Source organism: Xenopus laevis, chromosome 5L (genome assembly GCF_017654675.1).
Source record: "Xenopus laevis strain J_2021 chromosome 5L, Xenopus_laevis_v10.1, whole genome shotgun sequence".
NCBI classification, from domain to species: Eukaryota; Metazoa; Chordata; class Amphibia; order Anura; family Pipidae; genus Xenopus; species Xenopus laevis.
This window is the reverse complement of record NC_054379.1, coordinates 162,864,899-162,890,388: the sequence shown is the minus strand read 5'-3', so window position 1 is coordinate 162,890,388 and position 25,490 is coordinate 162,864,899. Positions and strand designations below refer to the sequence as shown.

At 37.3% G+C, this 25,490-nt stretch overlaps 1 protein-coding gene across 1 annotated transcript; it reads right to left on the bottom strand.

Annotated features, from left to right (window-relative positions):
* Window positions 1-4,961: 4,961 nt before the first annotated feature.
* sox7.L (SRY-box 7 L homeolog) lies at window positions 4,962-10,388 on the bottom strand. The gene is made up of 2 exons (NM_001085868.1): window positions 10,095-10,388; window positions 4,962-6,647 (listed from the first exon to the last, which is right to left on the bottom strand). The coding sequence occupies exons 1-2, from the start codon at window positions 10,321-10,323 to the stop codon at window positions 5,788-5,790; spliced, it is 1,089 nt and encodes a 362-aa protein (NP_001079337.1). The 5' UTR covers window positions 10,324-10,388; the 3' UTR covers window positions 4,962-5,787.
* Window positions 10,389-25,490: the final 15,102 nt, after the last annotated feature.

Here is a 25,490-nt window from a genome sequence, read left to right as displayed (position 1 = left end):
GTTGATACACAACATTAAGGGGGTAATTTACTAAACTCCGAATGCAAAAATCACGAAAATTCGTGATTTTTTTTTTTTTTTAAATGTGACTTTTCGGAATTTATTAAACCCAGAGGATGGGAAAGTCCAAATCTGAAAATCCAGCATCTCAGACCTGTAGAGGTTGCATATAAGTCAATGGGAGAAGTCCCAATGATTTTCTAGGTTTTGTGAAAATCCGTGAAAATCTGATTTTTTTTCCCCTGCAAAGCATATTTTCGGGAAAATTTAATAAAAAATAAGAGTAAAAAACTGGAGCGGATATGATCGGAGTTTGTAGCAGAAAATATTGAGATAAATTCGGACTTTGATAAATAATCCCCATATTATATACTTGAATGTGCAGGGTAGGAGCACACAGCGTATGTCCTTATGCAAGACTTCAGGCTGACAGTGGTATATTTACTCCCCAAGATGAGTTGCCTTTTAAAGGAGAACTAAACCCTAAACATGAATGTGGCTAAAAATGTCATATTTTATATAGTGAACTTATTGCACGAGGCTAAAGTTTGAGCTTGTCAATAGCAGCAATGATCCAGGACTTCAAACTTGTCACAGGGGGTCACCATCTTGGAAAGTGTCTGTGACACTCACATGCTCAGTGTGCTCTGATTGGCTGTTGAGAAGCTAAGCTTAGGGCTCGTCACTAATTATCCAGCAGAAAATGAGCTTCCCTGGCTGTAATATAAGCTGATGCTACAGGTTTGCTGATTATTCAATTCTGATGCTAATTGCACTGGTTTCTGTGCTGCCATGTAGTAATTATGTGTATTAATTACTAATCAGCCTTATATTGTGACATTTCTATTCTATGTGTACTGTATATTGTGAGTGGGTCCCTAAGCTCAGTAAGTGACAGCAGCACAGAGCATGTGCAGTGAATCAGCAGAAAAGAAGATGGGGAGCTACTGGGGCATCTTTGGAGACACAGATCTTTACTGCTAAAGGGCTGTGGTTGCCTTGGGCTGGTACAGAAGCACAAAACATCATGTACAACATTTCTACCTACTGCTTAACTAGGCTTTAGTTCTCCTTTAATAAACTGGGGTGTACATGGTTTCTGCATACAGGCTAGTGTCTCAGTATTGTTTAAAATTAACTTTCTCATATTTCAAACAAAAGTAAAAGATGCAGTGATCTATTGTATTAATTACACTTTATGAGACGGACTGGTTTTCCAGGTGGTGTAGAACTGCAGCTCTTAATATTAGCAAGGACTGAATAGTAATTTAATAGCATTTTATTTAATGAAAAGGAACATACATCAAACAGCCTGACTGATTGATTAGTGGGGCGCATTATTGGCTGCATATGTATAGAGAATAGCTTCTTGATAGGTCTGATGTCCCTGGGAATCTTTACAACCCTGTGTATAACTACAAATGATTAGTTGCGGTTTGAAAGTTATATAGAAATATAAAGAAATATATATTAATTAAAAAATTCAGTGGTTTGTTATTTATAAATGTAAATGCTATTGAAAGCAGTAGTCATTTTCCTGTGGCAAAATTAGAGCGATAAAATCAAACATTTATTTGCTCAAGTGCTCTAGCACTTTTTCACCGAAGCGAACTTAGAACTAACGCTCCAGTGGGAAAACTGCCACCAAAATGAGATGACGGAGGGAGAAGATGGATGGAGTCTCTCTGAGTGCTGTAAAATTTATCAGGGTTTTCCATGAACAGCACTAGGGAGGAGGTCGATATTTTGGAAGTCTTTCAATCTTATAATGTGGATTTTTACTTTTGATTCTTGGGACAATATTGCATATCTTCTACATGTGAAATATTGTCAGATTCTTCGGAAAGCTCCAGCTGTAGCAGAGAAGTGAATACCATGTGGACACAGGCAGGGGGTGCTGCCCACTCTTTAGCAGGGAAGCCGACACACGTTTAAAAAAAAAAAAAATTGTTAAATATAACCCGTAATAGGAAACCATGGCATTTTAACGAAAAAATAAAAAACATGGAAAAATATCAGTTGTGCTTATTTGGCTCCTCCCTTTGAAAATCTCCTGTGGACACCCAATGAAAAAGTGTCAGCAGGGTTACGGTGTCTGCTGTTCTTTCCTTTCAACAGTTTCTTAAGCAATTTGTTCTCACCAGCTTGCACACTTTGTTCACGTATTATGCCCATAGAAGGCGCTATATGAATTAAAATACACATACAAAAACAGTGATTGATAAATAGCTGGTTGCCTAACTAGCCTCGTTTCCTCCTATAACGTTAAAGGAAGCTTTTGCAGAAATGTAATATTTAATAAAATATCATATGGATCCTGTCCTCCCAAACCAAAACGAAGTTTAAAAATAGGTGTTTTTAAACGTTTAAATGGCAAAAAAGCAAGAAGTAGAATATTGTAAAAAAAAAATATATATATATATATATATATATATATATATATATATAAAGTTTCAACCAAGCCAGCAGTTGTCTTATAGGGCATATGCTTCACGGGGAGTAAAGAGTGAACATCTAATACTGAAATTGTTGTTAAAATTCTTCTACCTATTTCAATTCAGTGGATTTTATTTAGTTCTTGTAAATATTTTTTCCTATAATTCTTAGTTTGCACCATTTTCTCCCCCTTTAACAACTATGCCTTTTTAAAGTAATATTCACTTTTAAGATTTTATTTTCACAATTTGCTAAAAGCATGTCCTATGTGTGTGAGTGTGTACCTAATGTACAAAAATAAATTACCCAGAATTGTAATTATTAGTGTTTAGTATTAAGGGGCACATTTACAAAGCTCGAGTGAAGGATTCGAATTAAAAAAACTTCGAATTTCGAAGTGTTTTTTGGGCTACTTCAACCATCGAATGGGCTACTTCGACCTTCGACTACTACTTCGACTCGAAGGATTCGTAGTAAAAATCGTTCGACTATTCGACCATTCGATAGTCGAAGTACTGTCTCTTTAAGAAAAACTTCGACCCCCTACTTCGGCAGCTAAAAGCTACCGAAGTCAATGTTAGCCTATGGGGAAGGTCCCCATAGGCTTGCCTGTGATTTTTTGATCGAAGGATATTCCTTCGATCGTTGTATTAAAATCCTTCGAATCGTTCGATTCGAAGGATTTAATCATTCGATCGAACGAATAATCCTTCGATCGTTCGATCGCAGGATTTGCGCTAAATCGTTCGACTTCGATATTCGAAGTCGAACGATTTTAGTTCCTAGTCGAATATCGAGGGTTATTTAACCCTCGATATTCGACCCTTAGTAAATCTGCCCCTAAAACTTTTTTTTTTCAAACACTAAAATTTTTGATTACCGAAAGACACTAGGGGGCAGATTTATCACTGGTCGAATTTCGAAGTACAAAAAACATCGAAATCCGACCATCGAATTAAAAAACTTCGACGTTTTTTCAACAAATTTGGCAATCCTGCGGTCGAATAAAAATCATTCGATCGAACGATTAAATAGTTCGAAACGAACGATTTTATCGATCGATCGAAGGATTTTTATTCGGCAGGTTTAATTTGGCAACGTTTTGAAGAGACAGTACTTCGATTATCGAATGGTCGAATATTCAAACAATTTTTACTTCGAGTCGAAGTAAATTAGAAGTCGTAGTATCCTATTCGATGGTCGAAGGATCCAAAAAATTACTTTGAATTTTTTTACTTTGAAAATTCCCTCAAATTCACTTCGACCCTCCGTAAATCTGCCCCTAGATGTTAAAATTTAGGGTAAAAAAAAAAAATCTATGTTAATATACTGTATCATGTAGCCGCATTATTCTTCGAGCATCTGAATGCAAAAATCTAATTTTCTGTAATGAATATTGTATTTTAAAAAAAATAAAGGGAGCTCCATAATTCATGATTTATAATTTCCAGGTGTATAGGAAGTATGACATTTGCTTCTGCTGTGGCAAAAAAAAATAAATAAAGGAAATATTGCCCTGCATTAAAATATGTAATAAAATATATATTTTCGACTTGAAGAAAAGAAATAGCTTATATTTATTACATTTTAGTTCTAAAAATAAAAAAATAGCACTGAGTGTAGAGTAAATTATATTCCTCTGAAATAATGTAATACAATCTTTTTTTTATTACTACGAGAAATTCTGTAAATGTTTATGGCAACCTCTGTTGGAATTTAAAAGAAATCATGCAATATTATTTATTAAAAATAACAACCAAGTTAAAAAATACTCTTCCCTGCAAATACATTTTTAGCAAGGAATAATTGTACAAAGCGTATCACGGCGGCTTTACACAAAGTGAAAAATATATCCTTTCGAGAATTTTAGCTTCCATTAATCTTGCTTTGTATTTGTCGATTGTGTGTATGCCTCTTTTGTTTTAAACAAGGCTAGGAAAATGATGCTTAAATAATTTTCTTACGAATAATTACAACAAAATTCAGATCCCATTTCAAATTGTCATAACATTTCTACCAAATTCTAATTTACTAGAAGATTTTTTTTTTCTAATTCTATACACGTTTCTGTGTACATGTTCTGGATAAACTACACCACATGCTAACAATATCACAGTAGTTGAATTTGTGCAGCAATTAGATTTTTTGTCTGAACACATTTGAACCAATGTTTGCTTTTATTATTTCTACTAGTGGAATTGTATAAAATGTCTGCATATTTTTAAATAAACAGATTTAATACGATTTATGGGGACACATTTTTCTTATAGCTCATTATTTAAATAAATATAGTATTAAATTGGTTGATTAAGGGTGTTTTTTTTTCTGAATAATGTAAATTGAAATAATAAAGGAATCAAAATAAATCTAAAAAGTAAAGTGATTTGAAGTTATCAATAATAAGCAACATTTTTTATCATTATTTAAAATAATTGTATGCTATTTTTACAAGCAGTTAATATTACATCCATTCAACGCACACAAGCATTTACGTATCTAAAGATGAAGTCACCCACAAGGTATTTATAAAAACAATCCAGTATTTTTTATTTAAATTAAATACTTAGGCAAATTTATATGTACATCAATGTCAAATGCAAGTAAAATGTAGATATACTGGTCGTTTTACAGAATAATGACTAATAATATTACTAATACATTCCCAGGACTGCAAACCATCTCCACTAAGTTTTAATACAACATGATCATGATCAAAATGGCAGACGTCAACAATATTGTTAATTACCCCACAAATTCTAACAAAACCAGTCCATTCCTTTAAAAAAAAAAAAAATTGACAAAAGTTTTTACAGGTTTCAATACATTTTAAACCAGTGTTCTGGAGTAAAACAAAAGGTGAACGCAAATTAGTGTGTAAACAAACCGTGAAAAATGTGTTTTACAAGTGTCGTGCCCTTCTAGAAGCTACGTGTAGGAATAATTTCAAATTCAAGTGTCCACCATTTATAGTCCTTACCAAAAAAATAATATGAATAAAAATCCATAAAGAAGAAAAGCGGAGATGAACAGTACGGTTGCTGTACAAAATGGAAATCAAAACAACCCTTAGTACAAACTATTTTATGATTTAATGGTAATGTTTTTTTTCCCCAGATATAAGCACACAATTACCTTTATATACAGGATATTTCTTTACTATATGTAACAACGGACTTGAACCAGATCAGTTTAGTGTTGTTTGAAGATTCCACCCCCACCCCTGCCCAAAGAGGAGTCTGAATTAGCCAGTCTGATTTGGTAACCCTGAGGAAATGCAGTCCTTAGCTTAATACGGGATTAATTCCATAATAATACTGCTTGCTCAGTCCCAGACCCAATCTTCTCAGGGTCCTAAGAAACACTATAACTGTTGTAGTACGTGGCTGTTGCATCTGCTAGGACAGAGATGAGACTGGTTTCTGAGGGCTGTATATCTGAAGCTTGTGACACCTGGACATGTCCATGGATTGTCATTTCAGTGGGATCTTGTAGTGAGGTATTTAAATATTGGTCAAATTCATTTCTGTCCATCTCACCAAGAAGTTCTGCTTGACTAATCTGGTCAATGGTGTCATAATGGGGGTGCTCAGGAGGAGGGGAGAGCTGGCCAAGGTGGGCATGATAGTTATGTATAGAATGATAACTCGAGCTGTAGTAGGCTGGGGGGCAGGTGGGTACTGGTGGAATCATTGATGACCCAGGTTGGGGAATGGGCACCTGGCTAAGGTGACTGCAGAGGATGGGGCTTCGGCTGTATTCAGGTGGGTAGACGGCTCCATTGATATGGGAGTGGCAATCTTCAGAGCATGAGGTCGAATAAAAACTCTGATCTTGGTCAATTGCTTCCAGCGGGGACATCTCTGGTGGGGTTGGCAGCCCATAGGGGTAAGTTTGGTCATATTTGTTTCCATTGCTCGGAGTCTCTCTGTAATGTCTTATGTCTGACAGGGCAGCTCCAGGGTACCCACCATTCTCCTCTTTCTCCATGGCCGTCCTGCACCCCCTTGTGTCTGGCACCGAATTCTGATCCTTCGATAAGCTGCCGAGCAGAAAACCAGTGTCTACCCGTTTACAGATCCTCTTTATTTGCTTCTTTCTCCTTGGCCTGTACTTGTAGTTGGGATAATCTTGCATATGCTGGACCCTCAGTCTCTCTGCCTCTTCTACATAGGGCCTCTTTTGGGCTGGAGAGAGGGCTTTCCAGGATTTCCCTGCAAATCAAACAGGACACAGAATGGAGAAGCATTAGCAACCAGGATATGTTGCAGAGGATATGCCCATCAACAGGCCAGATGTATTATTAATTATAGTAGCCAGTTAAATAAATGGGCCAGAGTTCCTGAAACCCTTCAAAGGAAAGGTCAGAAAAAAACGCCAGTATATTACCAACACTAGTGTGTTTTTGTTGTGCTTTTATTTTTTTAACCAGATTTAAATATAGTTATTGTAGATAATGGGTTGAGGGTTGAAGTAATATTTAACAATGCATTAAAAACTGACCTGGCATTCAACAGGTTGCTAGGACCAGTATTACCAGCAGCACACAATAATCAAAAATGCTATATTTGTGATATACAGGTATGGGACCGGTTATCCAGAATGCTCGGGACATGGGGTTTTCAGGATAACAGATGTTTCCATAATTTGGATCTTCACACCGTAGGTCTACTAGAAAATCATGTTAACATTAAATAAACCCAATAGGCTGGCTTTGCTTCCATTAATGATATCTTAGCTGGGATCAAGGACAGGTATGGGACCTGTTATCCAGAATGCTCAGGACATGGGGTTTTCCAGATAACAGATCTTTCCATAGTCTGGAATTTCATGCCTTAAGTCTACTAGAAAATCATGTAAGCATTAAATAAACCCAATAGGTTGGTTTAGCTTCCAATAAGGATTAATTATATCTTAGTTGGGATCAAGTACAAGTTACTGTTTTATTATTACAGTGAAAAAGGAAATCATTTTAAAAAATTTGGATTATTTGGATAAAATATGGTAGACGGACATTCCGTAATCCGGAGCTTTCTGGATAAAGGGTTTCCAGATAATGGAACCCATATCTGTACAACAAAACAATAAAGCAATGCACAAGTTATCCTTTAATGTAGCATTCCTGCTGAATTCTTTTTGACATTCAAATGGTAAATACCAATCCACCGTTATCAAGGATTTCATTTTTTGCCAGTGAATTTAAAAAAAAAAAAAAAAAAAAAAAAACATTTAAGAGAGATTGTTAATATCCCCCTCCGGGACTCCTAACCTCCTACGTGCCTTGGTTATTTATGGAGGGTAAGCACCCCCTAATGTCTGTCAGCATGCAGCGCTATCAGTGTGCTCCATGCAGAGCTGGGATGTGAAACATTTCCTGTGAGTACATCACAGCAGTGTAGGCAGATAAGAATTAAGAGGGCCCTGGTGATTTCCCGGCAATCAATGCAATCAGGCAACTTCCTCTAAATTCCTCTAAATTTACTGAAATATGAAAAAACAGATCCCAGGGCTAAAAATCTGTTCTCTATCTCAATTCTAGCATGCTGCATGCAAGGGAGAAACAGCATGATTGAGAATTATATTCCATATTTTCATCCACATTTTTTTCTTAGTATGTGAAGTATAGTATATACATTATTATTATTATTACAGGTATATGACCCATTATCCAGAAAGCTCCGAATTAGGGGAAGGAAATCTCCCATTTTTAAAAAATGATTTCCTTTTTCTGTGTAATAATAAAACAGTAGCTTGTACTTGATCCCAACTAAGATATAATTAATCCTTATTGGACTCATTGGGTTTATTTAATGTTTACATGACTTTTTAGAAGACTTCACCTATGGAGATCCTTTATGGAAAAATCCCTTATCTGGAAAACCCCAGGTCCCCATACTTTATTATAAATATTTGAGTCTGAGGGCTCTTACAGACGAGCGTTTTTACCTGCGCTCCCCTGCGTTCCATTTTTCTGCGTTCAGCCGCAGGGGAGCGCAGGGATAGACGCATTACATTTTTTCCAATGGGGCTGTACTCACACAGGCGCGTGTAGGCGCCGAACGCAGGAAAAATGCAGCATGTTGCGTCTCAACCTGCGTTCGGCGCCTGCACACGCCTGTGTGAGTACAGCCCCATTGGAAAAAATGTAACGCGTCTATCCCTGTGCTCCCCTGCGGCTGAACGCAGAAAAACGGAACGCAGGGGAGCGCAGGTAAAAACGCTCGTCTGTAAGAGCCCTTAACAAACACATATAGATAATAGATACATTAGATACAGATTGGTATATAACCACCAAATTCAGCCCTATTCGATCGAAAACAGACCTATTCGGCAGAAAAAAACTTCAACTTAATTTCGGTTGGTCTTTTTGAATTTCGCAGTTTTTCAAATTCGAAATGTCGACCCTTGATAATTATGCCCCCAAAAGAAGCCGCTCTCCTAGTTGCGTTCTTTATATAATGTTGGAAAGCAGCTTTAAAAATAAGTACAGGTATGGGACCTGTTATCCAGAATGCTCGGGACCTCAGATAACTGATCTTTCCATAATTTGGATCTTTATACCTTAAGTCTACTAGGAAATCATGTAAACATTAAATAAACCCAATAGGCTGGTTTTGCTTCCAATAAGGATTAATTTTATTTTAGTTTGGATCAAGTACAAGCGATTTTTTTGTTATGACTACACAGGAAAAGGAAATCATTTTTAAAACCTGAATTATTTGATTATAATGGAGTCTAAGGGAGACAGCCTTTTTGCAATTAGGAACTTTCTGGATAACAGGTTTCCACATAATGGATCCCATACTTGTATTCAATTGTCTATATTTATTAACACATATACACACTATTCTCTAACTCTAACTCTAACTCTAACTCTATTTACATTATTTCTGAACGTTCTTATAGTCTTATACTATTAAAAAGAAACTAAAAAATGGTTTAAAAAAAAAAATGTTGTGTCCCCAGTCAGACTGAAACGGATTAAAATGATTTTCATTGTTTCCTATGGAACAAGACACATGGATATCAAAATGTTGTGCAGTCCTCAGAAAACAGCGAGCCGACCTTAGCTTAAACAGTTCCAATTAAACGAAAGAATTGCACCTATTCCCCTCCACTTAAATACACTGAAGCACAAAGTTATATTTAAACGCTCACTAAAAGGATGAGAGCTACGGGGCAGCCCTGGAATTAACTGAAGGATTTCTTCCGACAGAGTGTAGGATTAAACCTGTCGCTTTTTATGATCCTTTCAATAAGCCCTTAAATAAATTCCTATTAATCCATATCTAATTGTGTCTAGGGCTGAATTTCTCCCAATTAAATTCACCGGCGGGATCTTTATATTGTCCTTCCTTTCCAATGACTTTTTGATTATTTTTTTTCTCCCAATCAGCTGAAGTTAAATGGCTGCTAATTGTCAGCTACTATTCTACCTGTGTGTTTAGTCCCAACAAGTTCAATACGTGTTTCATGCCGGTCTGATTACCTGTGTGCAGAGTATTCATGATTTACATAGACATTTAGGGCACATTTGTACAAAGCTCCTATAAGAATTTCTTTAATTCTTTGATGTGCCGTACGGAGAGTCTAATCCGTCCCACATTCTATAAATCTGAGAGTGAGTAAGAAGTATTAAGCAAACAGGTACTGAAACTCACCGAGCATCTTGCTGAGCTCCGCATTGTGCAGGTCTGGATTCTGCACGGCTAGTCTTTTCCGCTCGTCCTTAGCCCACACCATAAAGGCGTTCATGGGTCTTCGGATACGGGTCTCAGACCCCTTCTCTCGGGGAGACCTGTGCGGGGACAGCCCATCTGAGAGGTCTCCATCCATGGGGGAACAGTCCAGGCTCTCTGTCCAGCTGTAGGATCCCATCAGGGTAGTCATTATTCCAACTGACTTGCTGATGAGTGTGAGCTTCGTTAGGCTGCTTATTCGTTGCACTTCAGGTTCTCCAGTCAAGAGGCACTCCTTACAGAGTGTGCTGGGACTTCCTGGCAGCCGGTATATTTATCAGTTCCTAAGAAGTGACTCGTCCAATGGCACGACACGGCCCCTCCCAAGCATCCTTAGAGAGTGGAGTCACCTTACTCACTGCCCCAGGCTCTAACAGCTCACACACCAAAGGAACTGCCGTGTCCGACTCCCAGCACCACACACTGCTGCTCCTCCTTCCAACAACCCAACTGCTCACACAAACTACACAGCTTGCCCCCCTCATCACACACACAGGCACTGATAGGAAACTTTTCTAAGGGGCCAGTACATTACAACAACATTTTTTATATACCGTAAAACCCACCTTTTACGTTTTTCAGGGGACCAGAAAAAAAATGGTGTAAAATCCAGGAAAATTTAAAATCAGGGAAATGTATTATGCATACTATATAGGGGGGACCACAAAACAACAATGCAAAATGAGGGGAAACTTAAAATCAGGGGATGTAAAATTGAGGTTCCACTGTATTTCATTGGCTGTTTATTATAGATATTTTATTAAAAGGAATGTTTCACCAAATTATTTATTTTATTGCTTTTTTTTTAATGTACACATTTCAGCACTCTTGTCTCCTGCCCTGACAGAATACTGGCAGCAGGATTTCCCTGCCTCCGGGAAGGGATAAGGGCAAGACATGCCGTTTTTACGTTGTGTTTTTAAAAAAGCTCCGTCTGGCCTAAATACGCCACTGAAACCACATGCGACCGTCAACATGCGTTTTTCAGCACGTAGGTTTCTTTTCCCGACAAGCACTTCTCATTCTTCTCGTTCCCCATTATTCCGCTGGCTGGAAATAGAAAAAAGAAAGAAAAGCAATTTAGAAATAGAAAAACTATTTACATGCAAAATGGAGAAGCAATGATCATCAATACACAACGTAATTACGTCACCGGCCCTAAACGTATATGCGGCATTTATCTCGCGAGAATTTGAATGCCATATTGCGTAAATACGCTGCGTATTTACGTAAAGTGTGGTTTCAAAGTTGCAGATCCGATAGAGTTTATTGATTTGGTAGTTTCTTGACGTATTGGCGTTTCTGCTAAAAAAACGTGGCGGAATTTCAGCTTGCGAGCGCCCTGTGAGAATTGCCATAATGCGTTTTCCATTAGTTTCAGTGGAAGTGCAGTTTATGTGTATTCGCGCCCGACAGAGCTTTTTTAAAAACGCAACGTAAAAACGCCACGTCTGGCCTTGCCCTTAGGGTTAACGCTCTGGTAGGAAAAGGGCGACTGCCCTTCAGATCTGCAACATGAAGCCTTATTGGGGGAGGATTTAAAATAACAATAAGTGGCAGATTTATCAAGGTTCAAATTGAAAATCCTAATTCAAATGTTCACATTTTTTTTTATGGTCAAAACTGTCAAATTTGACTAGAGAATTATCCAAATTCGATTCGAGTTTTTTAAAAGATTCGAAACAATATTTCAATATTTATCATACGCTGGCCCTTTAAGAATTCGGATTCGACTATTCGCCACCTAAAAGCTGCCGAATTGCTGTTTTAGCCAATGGGAGAGGTCCAGGGATCAATTTGCAGCCTTCCTGACATTCGAGTTTTTGATCAAATTAGATTAGAATTCGATTCGAATTTTCAGGTCGTTTTAATTGTCCAAGTTTGAAAAATTTGATTTCAATAATAAATTTCGATTGGTCGAATTTCAAATTAATGGGAGTTTTAAAAAAAACTCCCATGAACTCGAAATTCAACCTTTGATAAATGTGCCTCCACAGGTACAGAAAAGGTCAGCTCATCTGAAACATTGGGGAACAGTGGGGGGATATACAGTATTGCCAGAGCCGCATGTGAATGATGAAACCCGGTATCCAGATAGCTCCAAACTACGGAAAGGCCATCTCCCATAGACTCCATTGTAATAAAATAATTCCAATTTTTTAAGACAATTTCCTCTCTCTGTAATAATAAAACAGTCGCTTGTACTTGATCCCAACTAAGATATAATTAATCCTTATTGGAAGCAAAACCAGCCTATTGGGTTTATTTCATGTTTACATGATTTTTTTATTTACAGAGAAAAATTACAAAAAGATCCCTTATCCCCAGGTCCCGAGCATTCTGTATAACAGGTCCCATGCATTCACCTAAAATGATAAATAAGCAAAACAAATGGTGCCCTACCTGTGCAGATTGATATATACGCATGTAATAAATAGCTCTCACAGTATTGTGACACTTTCTATTGTCCGCAATCAAAGCCCTTGGGGTACAAAAGCCCTTGCTGCTCTCTCTGACACTCCCACAAACCACAGAGAAATTTGGACGAAATGTTTGTAAGAATCATTGTGGTTTTTGTGTGCATAGAGAGTTATTGCCACAACCTATGTTTTAGAGTGATAATATTTATATGCCATAACCACAGGATTTGTTTTCTAATACAGTCATCAGAATGTTGTTTTGTATTCACCCCCCTAGAATTTGAATTTATTTGCCACTAGCAGTGCAGCTGCAGTAGATAGTGTTGCATTTGTACTTTTGGGGGCAGATTTATTAAGGGGCAGATTTACTAAGGTTCGAGTGAATTTTCGAAGTACAAAGAAGTAATTTTTTGAATACTTCGACCATCAAATAGGATACTACGGGGCCCATTTACTTAGTTCGAGTAAAGGAATAGAATAAAAAAAAACTTTGAATTTCAAATGTTTTTTTGGCTGCTTCGACCCTCGACTACGAATCGAACGATTCAAACTAAAAATCGTTCGACTATTCGACCATTTGATAATGGAAGTACTGTCTCTGTAAAAAAAACTTCGACCCCCTAGTTCGCCACCTAAAACCTACCGAAGTCAATGTTAGCCTATGGGGAAGGTCCCCATAGGCTTTGCAATCTTTTTTTGGTCGAACAAATATCGTTCGATCAATGGATTAAAATCCTTCGAATCGAACGATTCGAAGGATTTAATCGTTCGATTGAACGAATTGTGGTAAATCCTTCGACTTCGATATTCGAAGTCAAAGGATTTCCATTTGCCAGTCGAATATCGAGGGTTAATTAACCCTCGATATTCGACCATAAGTAAATTTGCCCCTACGACTTCGAATTTACTTCGATTCGAAGTAAAAATCGTTTGACTACTCGACCATTCGATAATCGAAGTACTGTTTCTTTAAAAAGAGCAATTTTCTAAGTTTTTGGCATTTGAAGGAAAATCGTATGATCGTACGATAAAATCATCGAATTGAATCCTACGAAATTCGAATTCGTAGGATTTTTAGCATCGTACGATCGTATTCCGATCGTAGTAAGATCGTACGATCGTACAGTCGTATTACGATCGTACGATGCTAAAAATCCTACGAATTCGAATTTCGTAGGATTGAATTCGATGGTGGAATTTCGAAAGTATTTTACACTTCGAAATTCGACCCCTGACAAATCTGCCCCTAAGGGTCAAATTGAATTTTACATTTGAATTTTCAAAAAAAATTTTATGGTCAAAACTCTCAAATTCTAATTGTTAAGATGTATCATACTCTGGTCCTCTAAGAACTCAAATTTGACTATTTTCCACCTAAAACCTGCCGAGTTCATAAATAAGTCAGTAGGAGAGGTCCAGCGATCAATTTGGACACGTGAGTAGCCTTCCTGACATTCAAGTTCTTTTCGGAGAAAAAACTCAATTCGAGTTTCCGAGTCTTTAAAATTAGTCAGAGTTTTAGATATTCGATTTTTTTTATAAATAATTATATTTATTATGAATAATAAATTTAATAGAGCTTTAAAAAACTCACATGAATTTCGAAATTCGTCCTTTAAAAGATACTGTATTAAATCAAGTACCAGAGTGGTGTGAGCCATCGCATTTCCTAATGGACAGAATTGTAGGCACAAAACTGGAGCAATAACCGTCCTTGTGCCGTTTAAAGTGTCCAGTAAGTGGCTGTTTTGTCTTTGTCTCTTTCCTTACTGTTTGTGGGTGTTTGTGTACGTGTGACGAGCCCATTGTGTCTGTGTGTGTCAATTTGCATAAACGCAATGTTTGTGTTTAGCATATGTTCTCCATTTGCGTGTGGGTGTGAATGTCTTGTCTGTGGCTGGAACAAGAGCCGTATAAGACGATTGCACAGTGGTCATGTGACTACAAGGTAATAATGTGCAGGTAAAACACAGTGGGGCTCATTTATCAACACTGGGCAAATTTGCCAATGGGCAGTAACCCATGGCAACCAATGAGATTGCTGCATTCATTGTTCTACTTGCAGCTGGTTTCAAAAAGCTAATCACTGATTGGTTGCTATAGGTAACTGCCCATGGGCAAATTTGCCCAGGGTTGATAAATGAGCCCCAGTGTTAGTTTAAACTAGGGATGCACGAACCCACTTTTTTTGAACCCCCTAATCCTTCGTTTTGTGACGAATATTCACATGATTTTAACGATTTGGATTCGGTTCAGCCAGGCACAAGGATTCCGCCGAATCCTGCTGTAAATGGCCGAATACTAAATCGAATCCTGGATTCACTGCATCCCTAGTTTAAAAAGGCTTAACTGAAAGGACAAGGAAAGTGTAATACACTGGGGTGCCAATGGGCTAGGCTGCCTCCTCCTATGTATTAATTCACTAACATTTTCCCAGCTCCTGTCTGGAAAAAAAATGCATGGCTCCCGGATCTTTCTAACCAAGGACCACGCTTCCTGCTTAGATCGTAAGCTCTACAGGGCAGGGATCTCCTTCCTACGGTATCTTTTAGCACATGGCTGTATTTTTATATTTATGTATTAAAGGTATAGGAACTGTTATCTGGAAAACAGTTATCCAGAAAGCTCAGAATTGTATTTATGTATACATACATACTTTATTTGTTAAACAATGTTAAGGAGCCGCAGCGCTGTGCAGTGCATACAAGTACAATATATATATATATATATATATATACATATATAATACACAAAAGCCATGAATATCCTGTGAATTATATCCTTATAAACGGTGAGTTCTGATGTCATCAGTTATAAACGGTGAGTTCTGATGTCATTTCTGTCACATGACTCACTAAAACTTGTGTATTATAATAAATAAAGTACCCCCTCTTGTAAAATATGAGGATATTAGAAGTTACCTCGGAGTTCCATGACCTGTATAAAAACACTCGGCCTTCAGCCTCGTACTTTTATATGGTCATGAAACTCCTCGGTAACTTATAATATCCTTATATTTTACAAGAGGGGGTACTTTATTCACTATATATATAAAAGTATACAAGGGGAAGAATTACAGGAAGGTTGTCTCTCATAGAATCCATTTTAATCAAATAATTTAAAATTTGAAAACATATTTCCTTTTTCTGTGTAATAATAAAACAGTAACTTGTACTTGATCCCAGCTAAGATATAATTAATCCTTATTGGATGCAAAAAAAAAAAATCCTATTGGGTTTATTTTAATGGTAGAATGATTTTTAGTAGACTTATGGTATGGAGATCCAAATAACAGAAATAGCCCTTATCTGGAAACCTCCCCCCCAGGTCCCAAGCATTTTCGATAATAGGTCTTATATAGGTATGGGACCTGTTATCCAGAATGCTCTGGACCTGGGGTTTGCTGAATAACGGATCTTTCCATAGAACGGATCTTTCTCTAGAACGTACTAGTATTTCCAAAGGATCCATTGTGGCTTCTTTCCTCATGTGCACAATAGTAAAATCAAAATATTTTACAGTTGTGCACATGTTATATTCTTTAGAAGTTTAAATGATTTGTTAGTAGACTTGAGGTATGGATATCCAAATTATGGAAGGATCCCTTTTCTGGAAAAGCACAGGTCCCAGGAATTCAGGATAATAGATCCCATAGCTGTACCATGTACCAAAGAACATTTAAATGGTTGTTGACCGTTAAATTAATGTTTAGTATGATGTAAAGGGTGATATTCTCAGGCAATTTGTAATTAGTTTCATGATCTATTATTTGTGTTTTTTGAGTTATTTAGCTTTTTATTCAGCCGCTCTCCAGTTTGCAATATCAGCAATCTAGTTGCTAGGGTCCAAATTCCCCTAGCAACCATGCACTGATTTGAATAAGAGACTGGAATTTGAATAGGAGAGGCCTGAATAGAAAGAGGAGTAATAAAAAAAGTAGCAATAACAATACATTTGTAGCCTTACAGAGCGTTTGTTTTAGATCGGGACAGTGATCCCCATTTGAAATTTGGAAAGAGTCAGATGGCAAATAATTAAAAAACTATAAAAAATAAATAATGAAGACTAATGGAAAAGTTGCTTATAATTTGGCCAAATGAAATGTTGACTAGAATTAGCCATTCTATAAATATCTAAAGGTTAACTTAAAGGTGAACCACCCCTTTAACCAGTGCAATTTTAAGGGGAAGAAAGTTAGTGATTTAATACACTGGTGGTGAACTTTGAACATTTTGGAACCCTCTGGTCTATTACCCCTTCAATGTGCTTTAAATAGTAACAGAGTAAGTTAGGTTGAAAAAAGACACATGTCCATCAGGTTCAACCTTTTTTTTCACTTGCCTAACTGTCAGTTGATCCAGAGGAAGGCAAAAAACCCATCTGAAGCCTCTCCAATTTGCAAAAAAAAAGGGGGGGAAAATCCTTCCTGACTCCAAAATGGCAATGGGACCAGTCCCTGGATCAACTTGTACTATGAGCTATCTCCCATATCCCTGTATTCCCTGTACTATCAGTTCAGCCTACAATAATCTTTTACACTGGAAAATGTTTAAAAAATTATGTATAAATATTGAATTTTATAGAAAGCAGGTGAAAAACGTAAAGTTTATTTACTATTCCAATTTTTCAGCCTTGAGACCTTTGTCAAGGCGACAACAGGGTGAAAAAAATCAAACCCCCCCCACTTGGAAATGGCACCAAAATGTGTGAAAATGTTTGCTAGGAAACCATGTGTTAGTAAATAATCAGTTTATTAGTGTAAACAACTAGAAAAAGTGTGGACATAGCATTGTGAAAATATTGATATTTGTTGTAGATTTGTTACATTAATTGTGATACTTTGTTGTGGATTTGTTCCAATAATTTATGATACTTTGTTGTATATTTGTTACATAAATTGTGATACTTTGTTGTATATTTGTTACATAAATTGTGATACTTTGTTGTATATTTGTTACATAAATTGTGAAAATATTGATATTTGTTGTAGATTTGTTACAGTAATTGTGATACTTTGTTGTAGATTTGTTCGATAAATTGTGATACTTTGTTGTATATTTGTTACATAAATTGTGATACTTTGTTGTATATTTGTTACATAAATTGTGATACTTTGTTGTAGATTTGTTACATAAATTGTGATACTTTGTTGTATATTTCTTACATAAATTGTGATACTTTGTTGTATATTTCTTACATAAATTGTGATACTTTGTTGTATATTTGTTACATAAATTGTAATACTTTGTTGTATATTTGTTACATTAATTGTAATACTTTGTTGTATATTTGTTACATTAATTGTGATACTTTGTTGTATATTTGTTACATAAATTCTGATACTTTGTTGTAGATTTGTTACATTAATTGTGATACTTTGTTGTATATTTATTACATATATTGTGATACTCTGAAGTTCAAGACACAACTTGAATCCAAAAATCCATATTCAATAACAGTCAGGACAGACTGTATAAAAAAACACCAAAGAGAAAATTAGGAGAATAAGATCCTCAGCGTCTATTGACAGCAAGGAAAATCCAAGATAACGAAACAAGATGTAATAAAGTCTCCGATCATCCGGCAAAATAATGTTTGGGCTTGTTTTTCTAGCAGACGATATATCTATAGATATAGATATCATTTTTAAAAATATACAATGTGGAAAATCACACTATTCTGTTTTATATTTCACCCACTAAAGAGGCAGAAGAAATGAATGTAATAAAATAGCTCCGAATCTTGACCTCAATATAAAATTGTATTTAGTAAAAGCACAAATATTTCATTTGAAACCCGTTTACAACACACATATAATTTATTCTAAATTGTATTTAGTAAAATATTTCATTTGAAACACATTTGCTTCTTTAAATAGATGAACCAGACAAGTATTTAGATCACAAGCTTCACGTACCATATACCATAATTACGGGAATATTTCCCAGTTTCAGCAGCTATAAAAATGATGATGAGGACAAAGGCTTCCTAATAAAGTGCAATTGCAGCCACCAAGCCTTAATATTTTACATAGAACAAAACTATAGGCCAGAGAGAGCCAAGTCAATTTGTATAAATGCAGCACCTGGCATCCTACACCAACAGAAAGAGGCTTGAAATTTCATCATTTGGCCAAGAGCACCAGTTGTGCTTGAAGGGAATCCAGTCTATGGGTTGACAGGTTATAATCACAGAGCTGGTTGTTCAACTACCTAAACAGGCAGTTAGTTGTACTGGTTTTGCCAGGGTCTCTGTAGTCATGTTCCATGCGCTTATATGTCAGTTCACATCTCATTCCATTGCCTAAGCTGAGATTTGAATCTTGCAACAACAAAAAGTGCCTGGCTAACTTCCTAATGGTCATGCTCTCATTACTGGACACTTGCTGGCCAAGTTGAACTTAAAGGGGTCGTTCACCTTTAGATTAACTGTTAGTATGATGTACAGAGGGATATTGTGAGACAATTTGCAATTGGTTTTCATTTTTTATTATATGTGTTTTTTGAGTTTTTTCGCTTTTTATTCAGCAGCTCTCCAGTTTGCAATTCAAGCCATCTGGTTGCTAGGGTCCAAATTCCCCTAGCAACCATGCTCTGATTTGAATAAGAGACTGGAATATGAATAGGAGAGGCCTGAATAGAAAGAGGAGTAATAAAAAGTAGCAATGACAATACATTTGTAGCCTTACAGAGCGTTTGTATTCAAATGGGGTCAGTGACCCCCCTTTGAAAGCTGGAAAGAAGTCTGAAGAAGAAGGAAATAATTTCAAAACTATAAAAAAAAAAGAAAAAACGAAGGCCAAATGAAAAGTTGCTTAGAATATGCCATTCTATAGCAAATAGTCGAATTTCGAAGTAATGGGAGTTTTTTTGAACTCACATAACTTCGAAATCCTAATTTGTTTTGGCTGAATAGGTCCGTTTTCGATCGAAAATGGACCTATTCGATCGAAAATGGACTTATTCAGCCAAAAAGAAAAAACAATAGGTCCGTTTTGATTGAATAGGTCAGTTTTTGATCTAATTGTTCAAATCGAAGTAACAGCGCATTCAATCTAATTCGATTCGAAGTTTTTCCAAAAACACCCTTCGATTTTTCAAAGTCCACCAATTGACTCCAAATAGGTTCTAGGAGGTCCCCCATAGGTTTAAACAGCAATTCTGCAGGTTTTAGATGGTGAATAGTCGAAGTCAAAGAGACAGTAAAAATTTCAAATTTTTTACACCTTCGAATTGAATTTGGACTATTCCCTAGTTGAAGTACACAAAAATTAGCTCGAAATTCGAATTTTTTAATTCAAGTTTTCACTTCAACCTTTGATAAATCTGCCCCCATGCATTAATGTGAAGATGAACCACCCCTTCAAGGTAAAGATGCAAGGCAGGAGGCAATCGTTTCAGGTGAATAAAGTTTTTCGGCACAAATAAGAGCGGTGTCCCTTTAAGTAGCAGCAGTGCAGGGGATGGAATGAAGTAAATAATACCCATGAAAGCCTTTCAGGTTCAACGCTGGCCCCAGGAACACACGTCAATCTACAGAGAAAAGCTTGTTAAGGTTTTATAACCCTATTTAGTTTTTAAAGAGAAACCACAATTATAATCCAATTTAGCCGGTAATATAGTCTTGACTCAGGAGTTTGGTGTCGTAAATGTTCCCATTGGCCAGTGGCAGTCTGTATGAAATGATATTTTGATAACTATCAGTGTGTACCTATATTAGCATAGGGTTTCAGCTTGTTACAGTACAGTGTAATCAAATACCTGGGCTTTCCAGGAAGATATCCATTGTTAGTGAAGCTCAGCGGGAGTCCATTAGTAACACAGAGCAAACACCATACTATAGTATAGTATATAATGATCTCTTCCCAGAGATATGTGTGTGTTTTATTTTGCACTACAAACCACTGGGAAAAAGTGGCATTTATGTACCCTAGACCAGGGCTCCCCAACTGTTTTTACCTGTGAGCAACATTCAAATGTAAAAAAAAGTTGGAGAGCAACACAAGCATGAAAAAAGTCTCTGGGGGAAAAATAAGGGCTGTGATTGGCTATTGGTAGCCCCTATGTGGACTGGCAGCCTACAGGAGACTGTTTGGCAGTACACCAGGTTTTTATACAACCAAAACTTGTCTCCAAGTCTGGAATTCAAAAATAAGCACCTGCTTTGAGGCCACGTGGAGCAACATCCAAGGGGTCAGAGAGCAACATGTTGATCACTAGCCACTGGTTGGGGACCACTGGTCTATGCGCTCCATAAACTTATTTGTATGACACCAAAACTGTAACATAATCCAGTCCCTGAACATTGAATCAAGTTGTGCAGTAACTGATACAACTCATTCACCTTGGATAAGTAAATGGGATGCATTGCATTTAAGTAAAATTTTCATATAAAATGTACCCTGCAAAATTATGTGCTTTTAGTTTCATCATCATCATCATCATCATCATCATTTTTTATATAGCGCCAACAAGATACACAGTGCTTTACCTTATAACAAACAGGGAATAAATGGTGAATAACAAACAAGGGGTTACAGAGTACAATAGGATTAGAGGGGCCTACATGTGAGAGTTTACAAACTAAAGGTTAGGGTACAATTGAGACATTAGGATTTTAGAGACAGTTTTGGGATTTATGAAACAGCAATGACTGATTAATTAAGGTACATTGAATAAGCCTCTTTAAACAGATGGGTCTTTAAGGAGCGTTTGAAAGTTTGGAAGGAAGGAGAAAGTCTGACAGCTTGTGGCAGAGAGTTCCAGAGAAAAGCAGAGGCCCGAGAGAAGTCTTGTAGATGAGAATGAATGAATCAGAAGCAGAGTGAAAGTTGTGTGAAGGAGAGAATTTAGGGATCAGAGATGAAATATAGGGAGGGGCTTCACTGTTAAGGGCCTTAAATGTGAGTGTAAGTAATTTGAATTTGATTCTAGAGGATAATTGATAAAGCAGAGGTAGGTGCGCTTTTGCTGGACTAACTGGTAATTGCGGGGACCCCCGCAATTACCAGTTAGTCCAGCAAAAGCGCACCTACCTCTGCTTTATCAATTATTCGCTTGTGGATACGTGGATCCACTTTTTTCTGGTGCAGCTCAACCCCCCTTGATACCCAGCAAGCGCGGATCTTCAGCCCCCTTATTGCATCTTGATTCTAGAGGAGATTGGGAGCCAGAGAAGGGACATACATATGGGAGCAGCTGATGTGCCTGTGTGGTGGAATGAAAGATGGTGTTGTTTACGGTGAGTGATATCTGAGGGACAGGGGAAGATCTTGGAGGAAATATAATGAGTTCAGTTTTAGAAAGGTTCAGTTTCAGGTGGCGCTGTGACATCCAGGAGGAGACAGCAGAGAGACAGTCTGTGACTTGGGAAAGGACAGAATTAGAAAGATCAGGAGTAGACAAGTAGAGTTGGGTGTCATCAGCATAAAGGTGATACTGAAGTCCAAATGACTGAATGAGTTTTCCTAGTGAAGTTGTATAGAGCGAGAACAGCAGAGAGCTAGAACTGAGCCTTGAGGAACTCCAACAGAGAGTGGGAAAGTAGTAGAAGTAGAGTTAGAGAAGGCAACTATAAAGGAACGGTCAGACAGATAAGATGTAAACCATGAAAGAGCAGTGTCCCGAATGCCAGATGAGTGTAGAATGTCAAGGAGGAGTGTGTGGTCAACTGTGTCAAAGGCTGCAGAGAGATCTAGAAGGATTAGAATGGAATAATGAACTTTAGACTTTGCCAATAGAAGATCATTGGTTAGTTTGGTGAGGGCAGTTTCATTCGAGTGTGATGGGCGGAATCCAGATTGCAATGGGTCGAGAAGGGAGTTGTGAGTGAGATGCTGGATCAGGCGTTTATAAACAAGCCTTTCTAGTAATTTGGATGCGAATGGAAGAAGGGAAACTGGTCGATAGTTAGCGGGAGAGCTGGGATCAAGGGAAGGTTTTTTGAGGATAGGAGTGATTAGTGCTTGTTTGTATAATGATGGAAAGGTACCAGTAGAGAGTGAAAGATTAAATAGGTGGGTAAGTGCAAGAGAGAGTGTATCAGAGATTGGGTGGAGAAGGCAAGAGGGTATGGGGTCGAGGGAACAGGTTGTGGGTTTTGAGCAGGCTAGAAGTTTGCTAACTTCATCTAGTGTTGCAGGGGTGAAGGAGTGCAAAGTAGATGTGAGTGGACTGTATGTTAGTCTGTTGTCAGATGATATGCTCAGCCTAATGAGATCGATTTTTTTCATTAAAGAAATGAGCAAGATATTGGGCAGTTACATTAATGGGTGGAGGGGGGCATAGGAGTGAGTTAAATGTGGCAAACAGTCACTGTGGTTTAGAGGACAGAGTGGAGATTAAAGAAGAGAAGTATTAGCTAATGATAGAGCTCGATTGTAGCAGGAGAGCATGAATTTGAAGTGGATGAAGTCAGGATCAATATTTTCATATAAAATTTACTCTGCAAAGTGATGTGCTTTTAGTTTGTTGTTATCAAAAAAACGAAAGCAGAACATTACACGTATGGGACCTGTTATCTAGACTGCTCAGGGCCTGGGGCTTTCAGGATAAAGGATATTTCTATAATTTGGTTCTTCATACCTTAAGTCTACTAGACTAATCTTTTAAACATACATAGGATTATTTATTAAAGGTCAAGTTGTATTTTACTTGAAAAAAATATATATTTTTGAAGATATTTTTCAGTCAAAACTTGAATTTTTGAGTTAAAAAAAAGGTCAATGTTTTTAAAAAACTTTTTGAGATTTATTATACCCCGAAGCTGAAAATAGCTCAAATCCAAAAATACACCAGCTAAAACCTATCTGGGCCATGTACAAGTCAATGGCAGAGGTCCCTTGGACCATTTGAAGATGTTAATAGCCTTCACGATGTTCTGTTTTTTTCAGTGGATTCTGCTCGAAAACATGGTTAATTCGAGTATTGCGTTTTTTTCACCCAGAATTCACCGATTCAAGTTTTTCCCATTCGAGTTTTTTCATAAATCAGAAAACATTCAAGTTGTGAGATCATTCGAGGTATAAAAAGCCTCAAAAAGTTCCCAAACTCAAACTTTGATAAATAACTCCCGAAATAAACCAACAGGCTGGTTTTCCCATAAGGATTAATTACATCTTAGTTTGGAGCAAGAACACGGTACTATTTTATCACAGTGAAATAGGAGATATCTTCTTAAAAAGTGGATTATTTGATTAGAATGGAGTCTATGGGAGACTGTTATCCCGTGATTAAGAGCTTTCTGGATAATGGGTTTCCTGATAACAGATCCTATACCTGTGCACACTTGATAGCACCAAGACATCTTAGGGTCAATGATTTGGATTCTGACCCAGGCATCTCTAGTACATAGACTGTGTCTTTATCTACTGGGTACTCTGGTATCCTACAACAATCTGAGAACATTGAGGCAGGTTAATTGGCTTCTAATTAAAATGACCATGGCATACCTCCCAACACTTTGGAAGTAAAAAGAGGGACAAAAAAAATTTTTCCTCGCGTAGCGCAGCAATTTTTTGACCACACCCCTTTCTGTGGCCACACCCCCTAATTACCGTGTTTGTTTTACAAAATTTGGCAAGTTATGAAAGTTTGAAAATATTTCTCCTTATCTAAACTGTGTTTTTGTGTCTCAAAATTGTTACAAAGTATCTTATTTGCACCTGTTAGCTGTTCTGGGCTCTCTGCTAAAAGCCAATTAAGTGAGAAACTTTGTTTCCTTTTCTGGCTGTTCAGTGCAGAGAAAAGAGGGACTTTCCAGTACAAATGAGGGACTGCGGGTTGAGCTGTCAAAAGAGGGACTGTCCCTCCGAAAAAGGGACAGTTGGGAGGTATGCCATGGTATGTATGAAGGCAGGGTCTGTAGACTCCTCTAGACACAAGGGCACTAATGTTAAAGGACCAGTAACATCAATTTTTCTTTTTTTTTTTTTTTTAAAAATCGTTAGTTACATAGTTACATAGTTACATAGTTAAATTGGGTTGAAAAAAGACAAAGTCCATCAAGTTCAACCCCTCCAAATGAAAACCCAGCATCCATACACACACCCCTCACTACTTTTAATTAAAATTCTATATACCCATACCTATATTAACTATAGAGTTTAGTATCACAATAGCCTTTAATATTATGTCTGTCCAAAAAATCATCCAAGCCATTCTTAAAGGCATTAACTGAATCAGCATCACAACATCACCCGGCAGTGCATTCCCCAACCTCACTGTCCTGACTGTGAAGAACCCCCTACTCTGTTCCTTTAAATGAAAGTTCTTTTCCTCTAGTCTGAAGGGGAGGCCTCTGGTACGTGATTCTCTTTATGGGTAAAAAGGTCCCCTGCTATTTGTCTATAATGTCCTCTAATGTACTTGTAAAGTCTAATCATGTCCCCTCACAAGCGCCTTTTTTCCAGAGAAAACAACCCCAACCTTGTCAGTCTCCCCTCATAATTTAACTCTTCCCTCCCTCTAACCAGTTTAGTTGCACTTAGTCTCTGCACTCTCTCCAGCTCATTTATATCCCTCTTAAGGACTGGAGTCCAAAACTGCCCCCATACTCCAGATGAGGCCTCACCAGGAGACATAATTATGTTTTCATCCCTTGAGTTAATGCCCTTTTTTATACAAGACAGAACTTTATTTGCTTTAGTAGCCACAGAATGACACTGCCCAGAATTAGACAACGTGTTATCTACAAAGACCCCAAGATCCTTCTCATTTAAGGAAACTCCCAACACACTGCCATTTAGTGTATAACTTGCATTTATATTATTTTTGCCAAAGTGCATAACCTGCATTTATCAACATTGAACCTCATTTTCCAGTTTGCTGCCCAGTTTTCCAATTTAGACAAATCACTGTGCAAAGTGGCAGCATCCTGCATGGAACCTATAGTTCTGCAC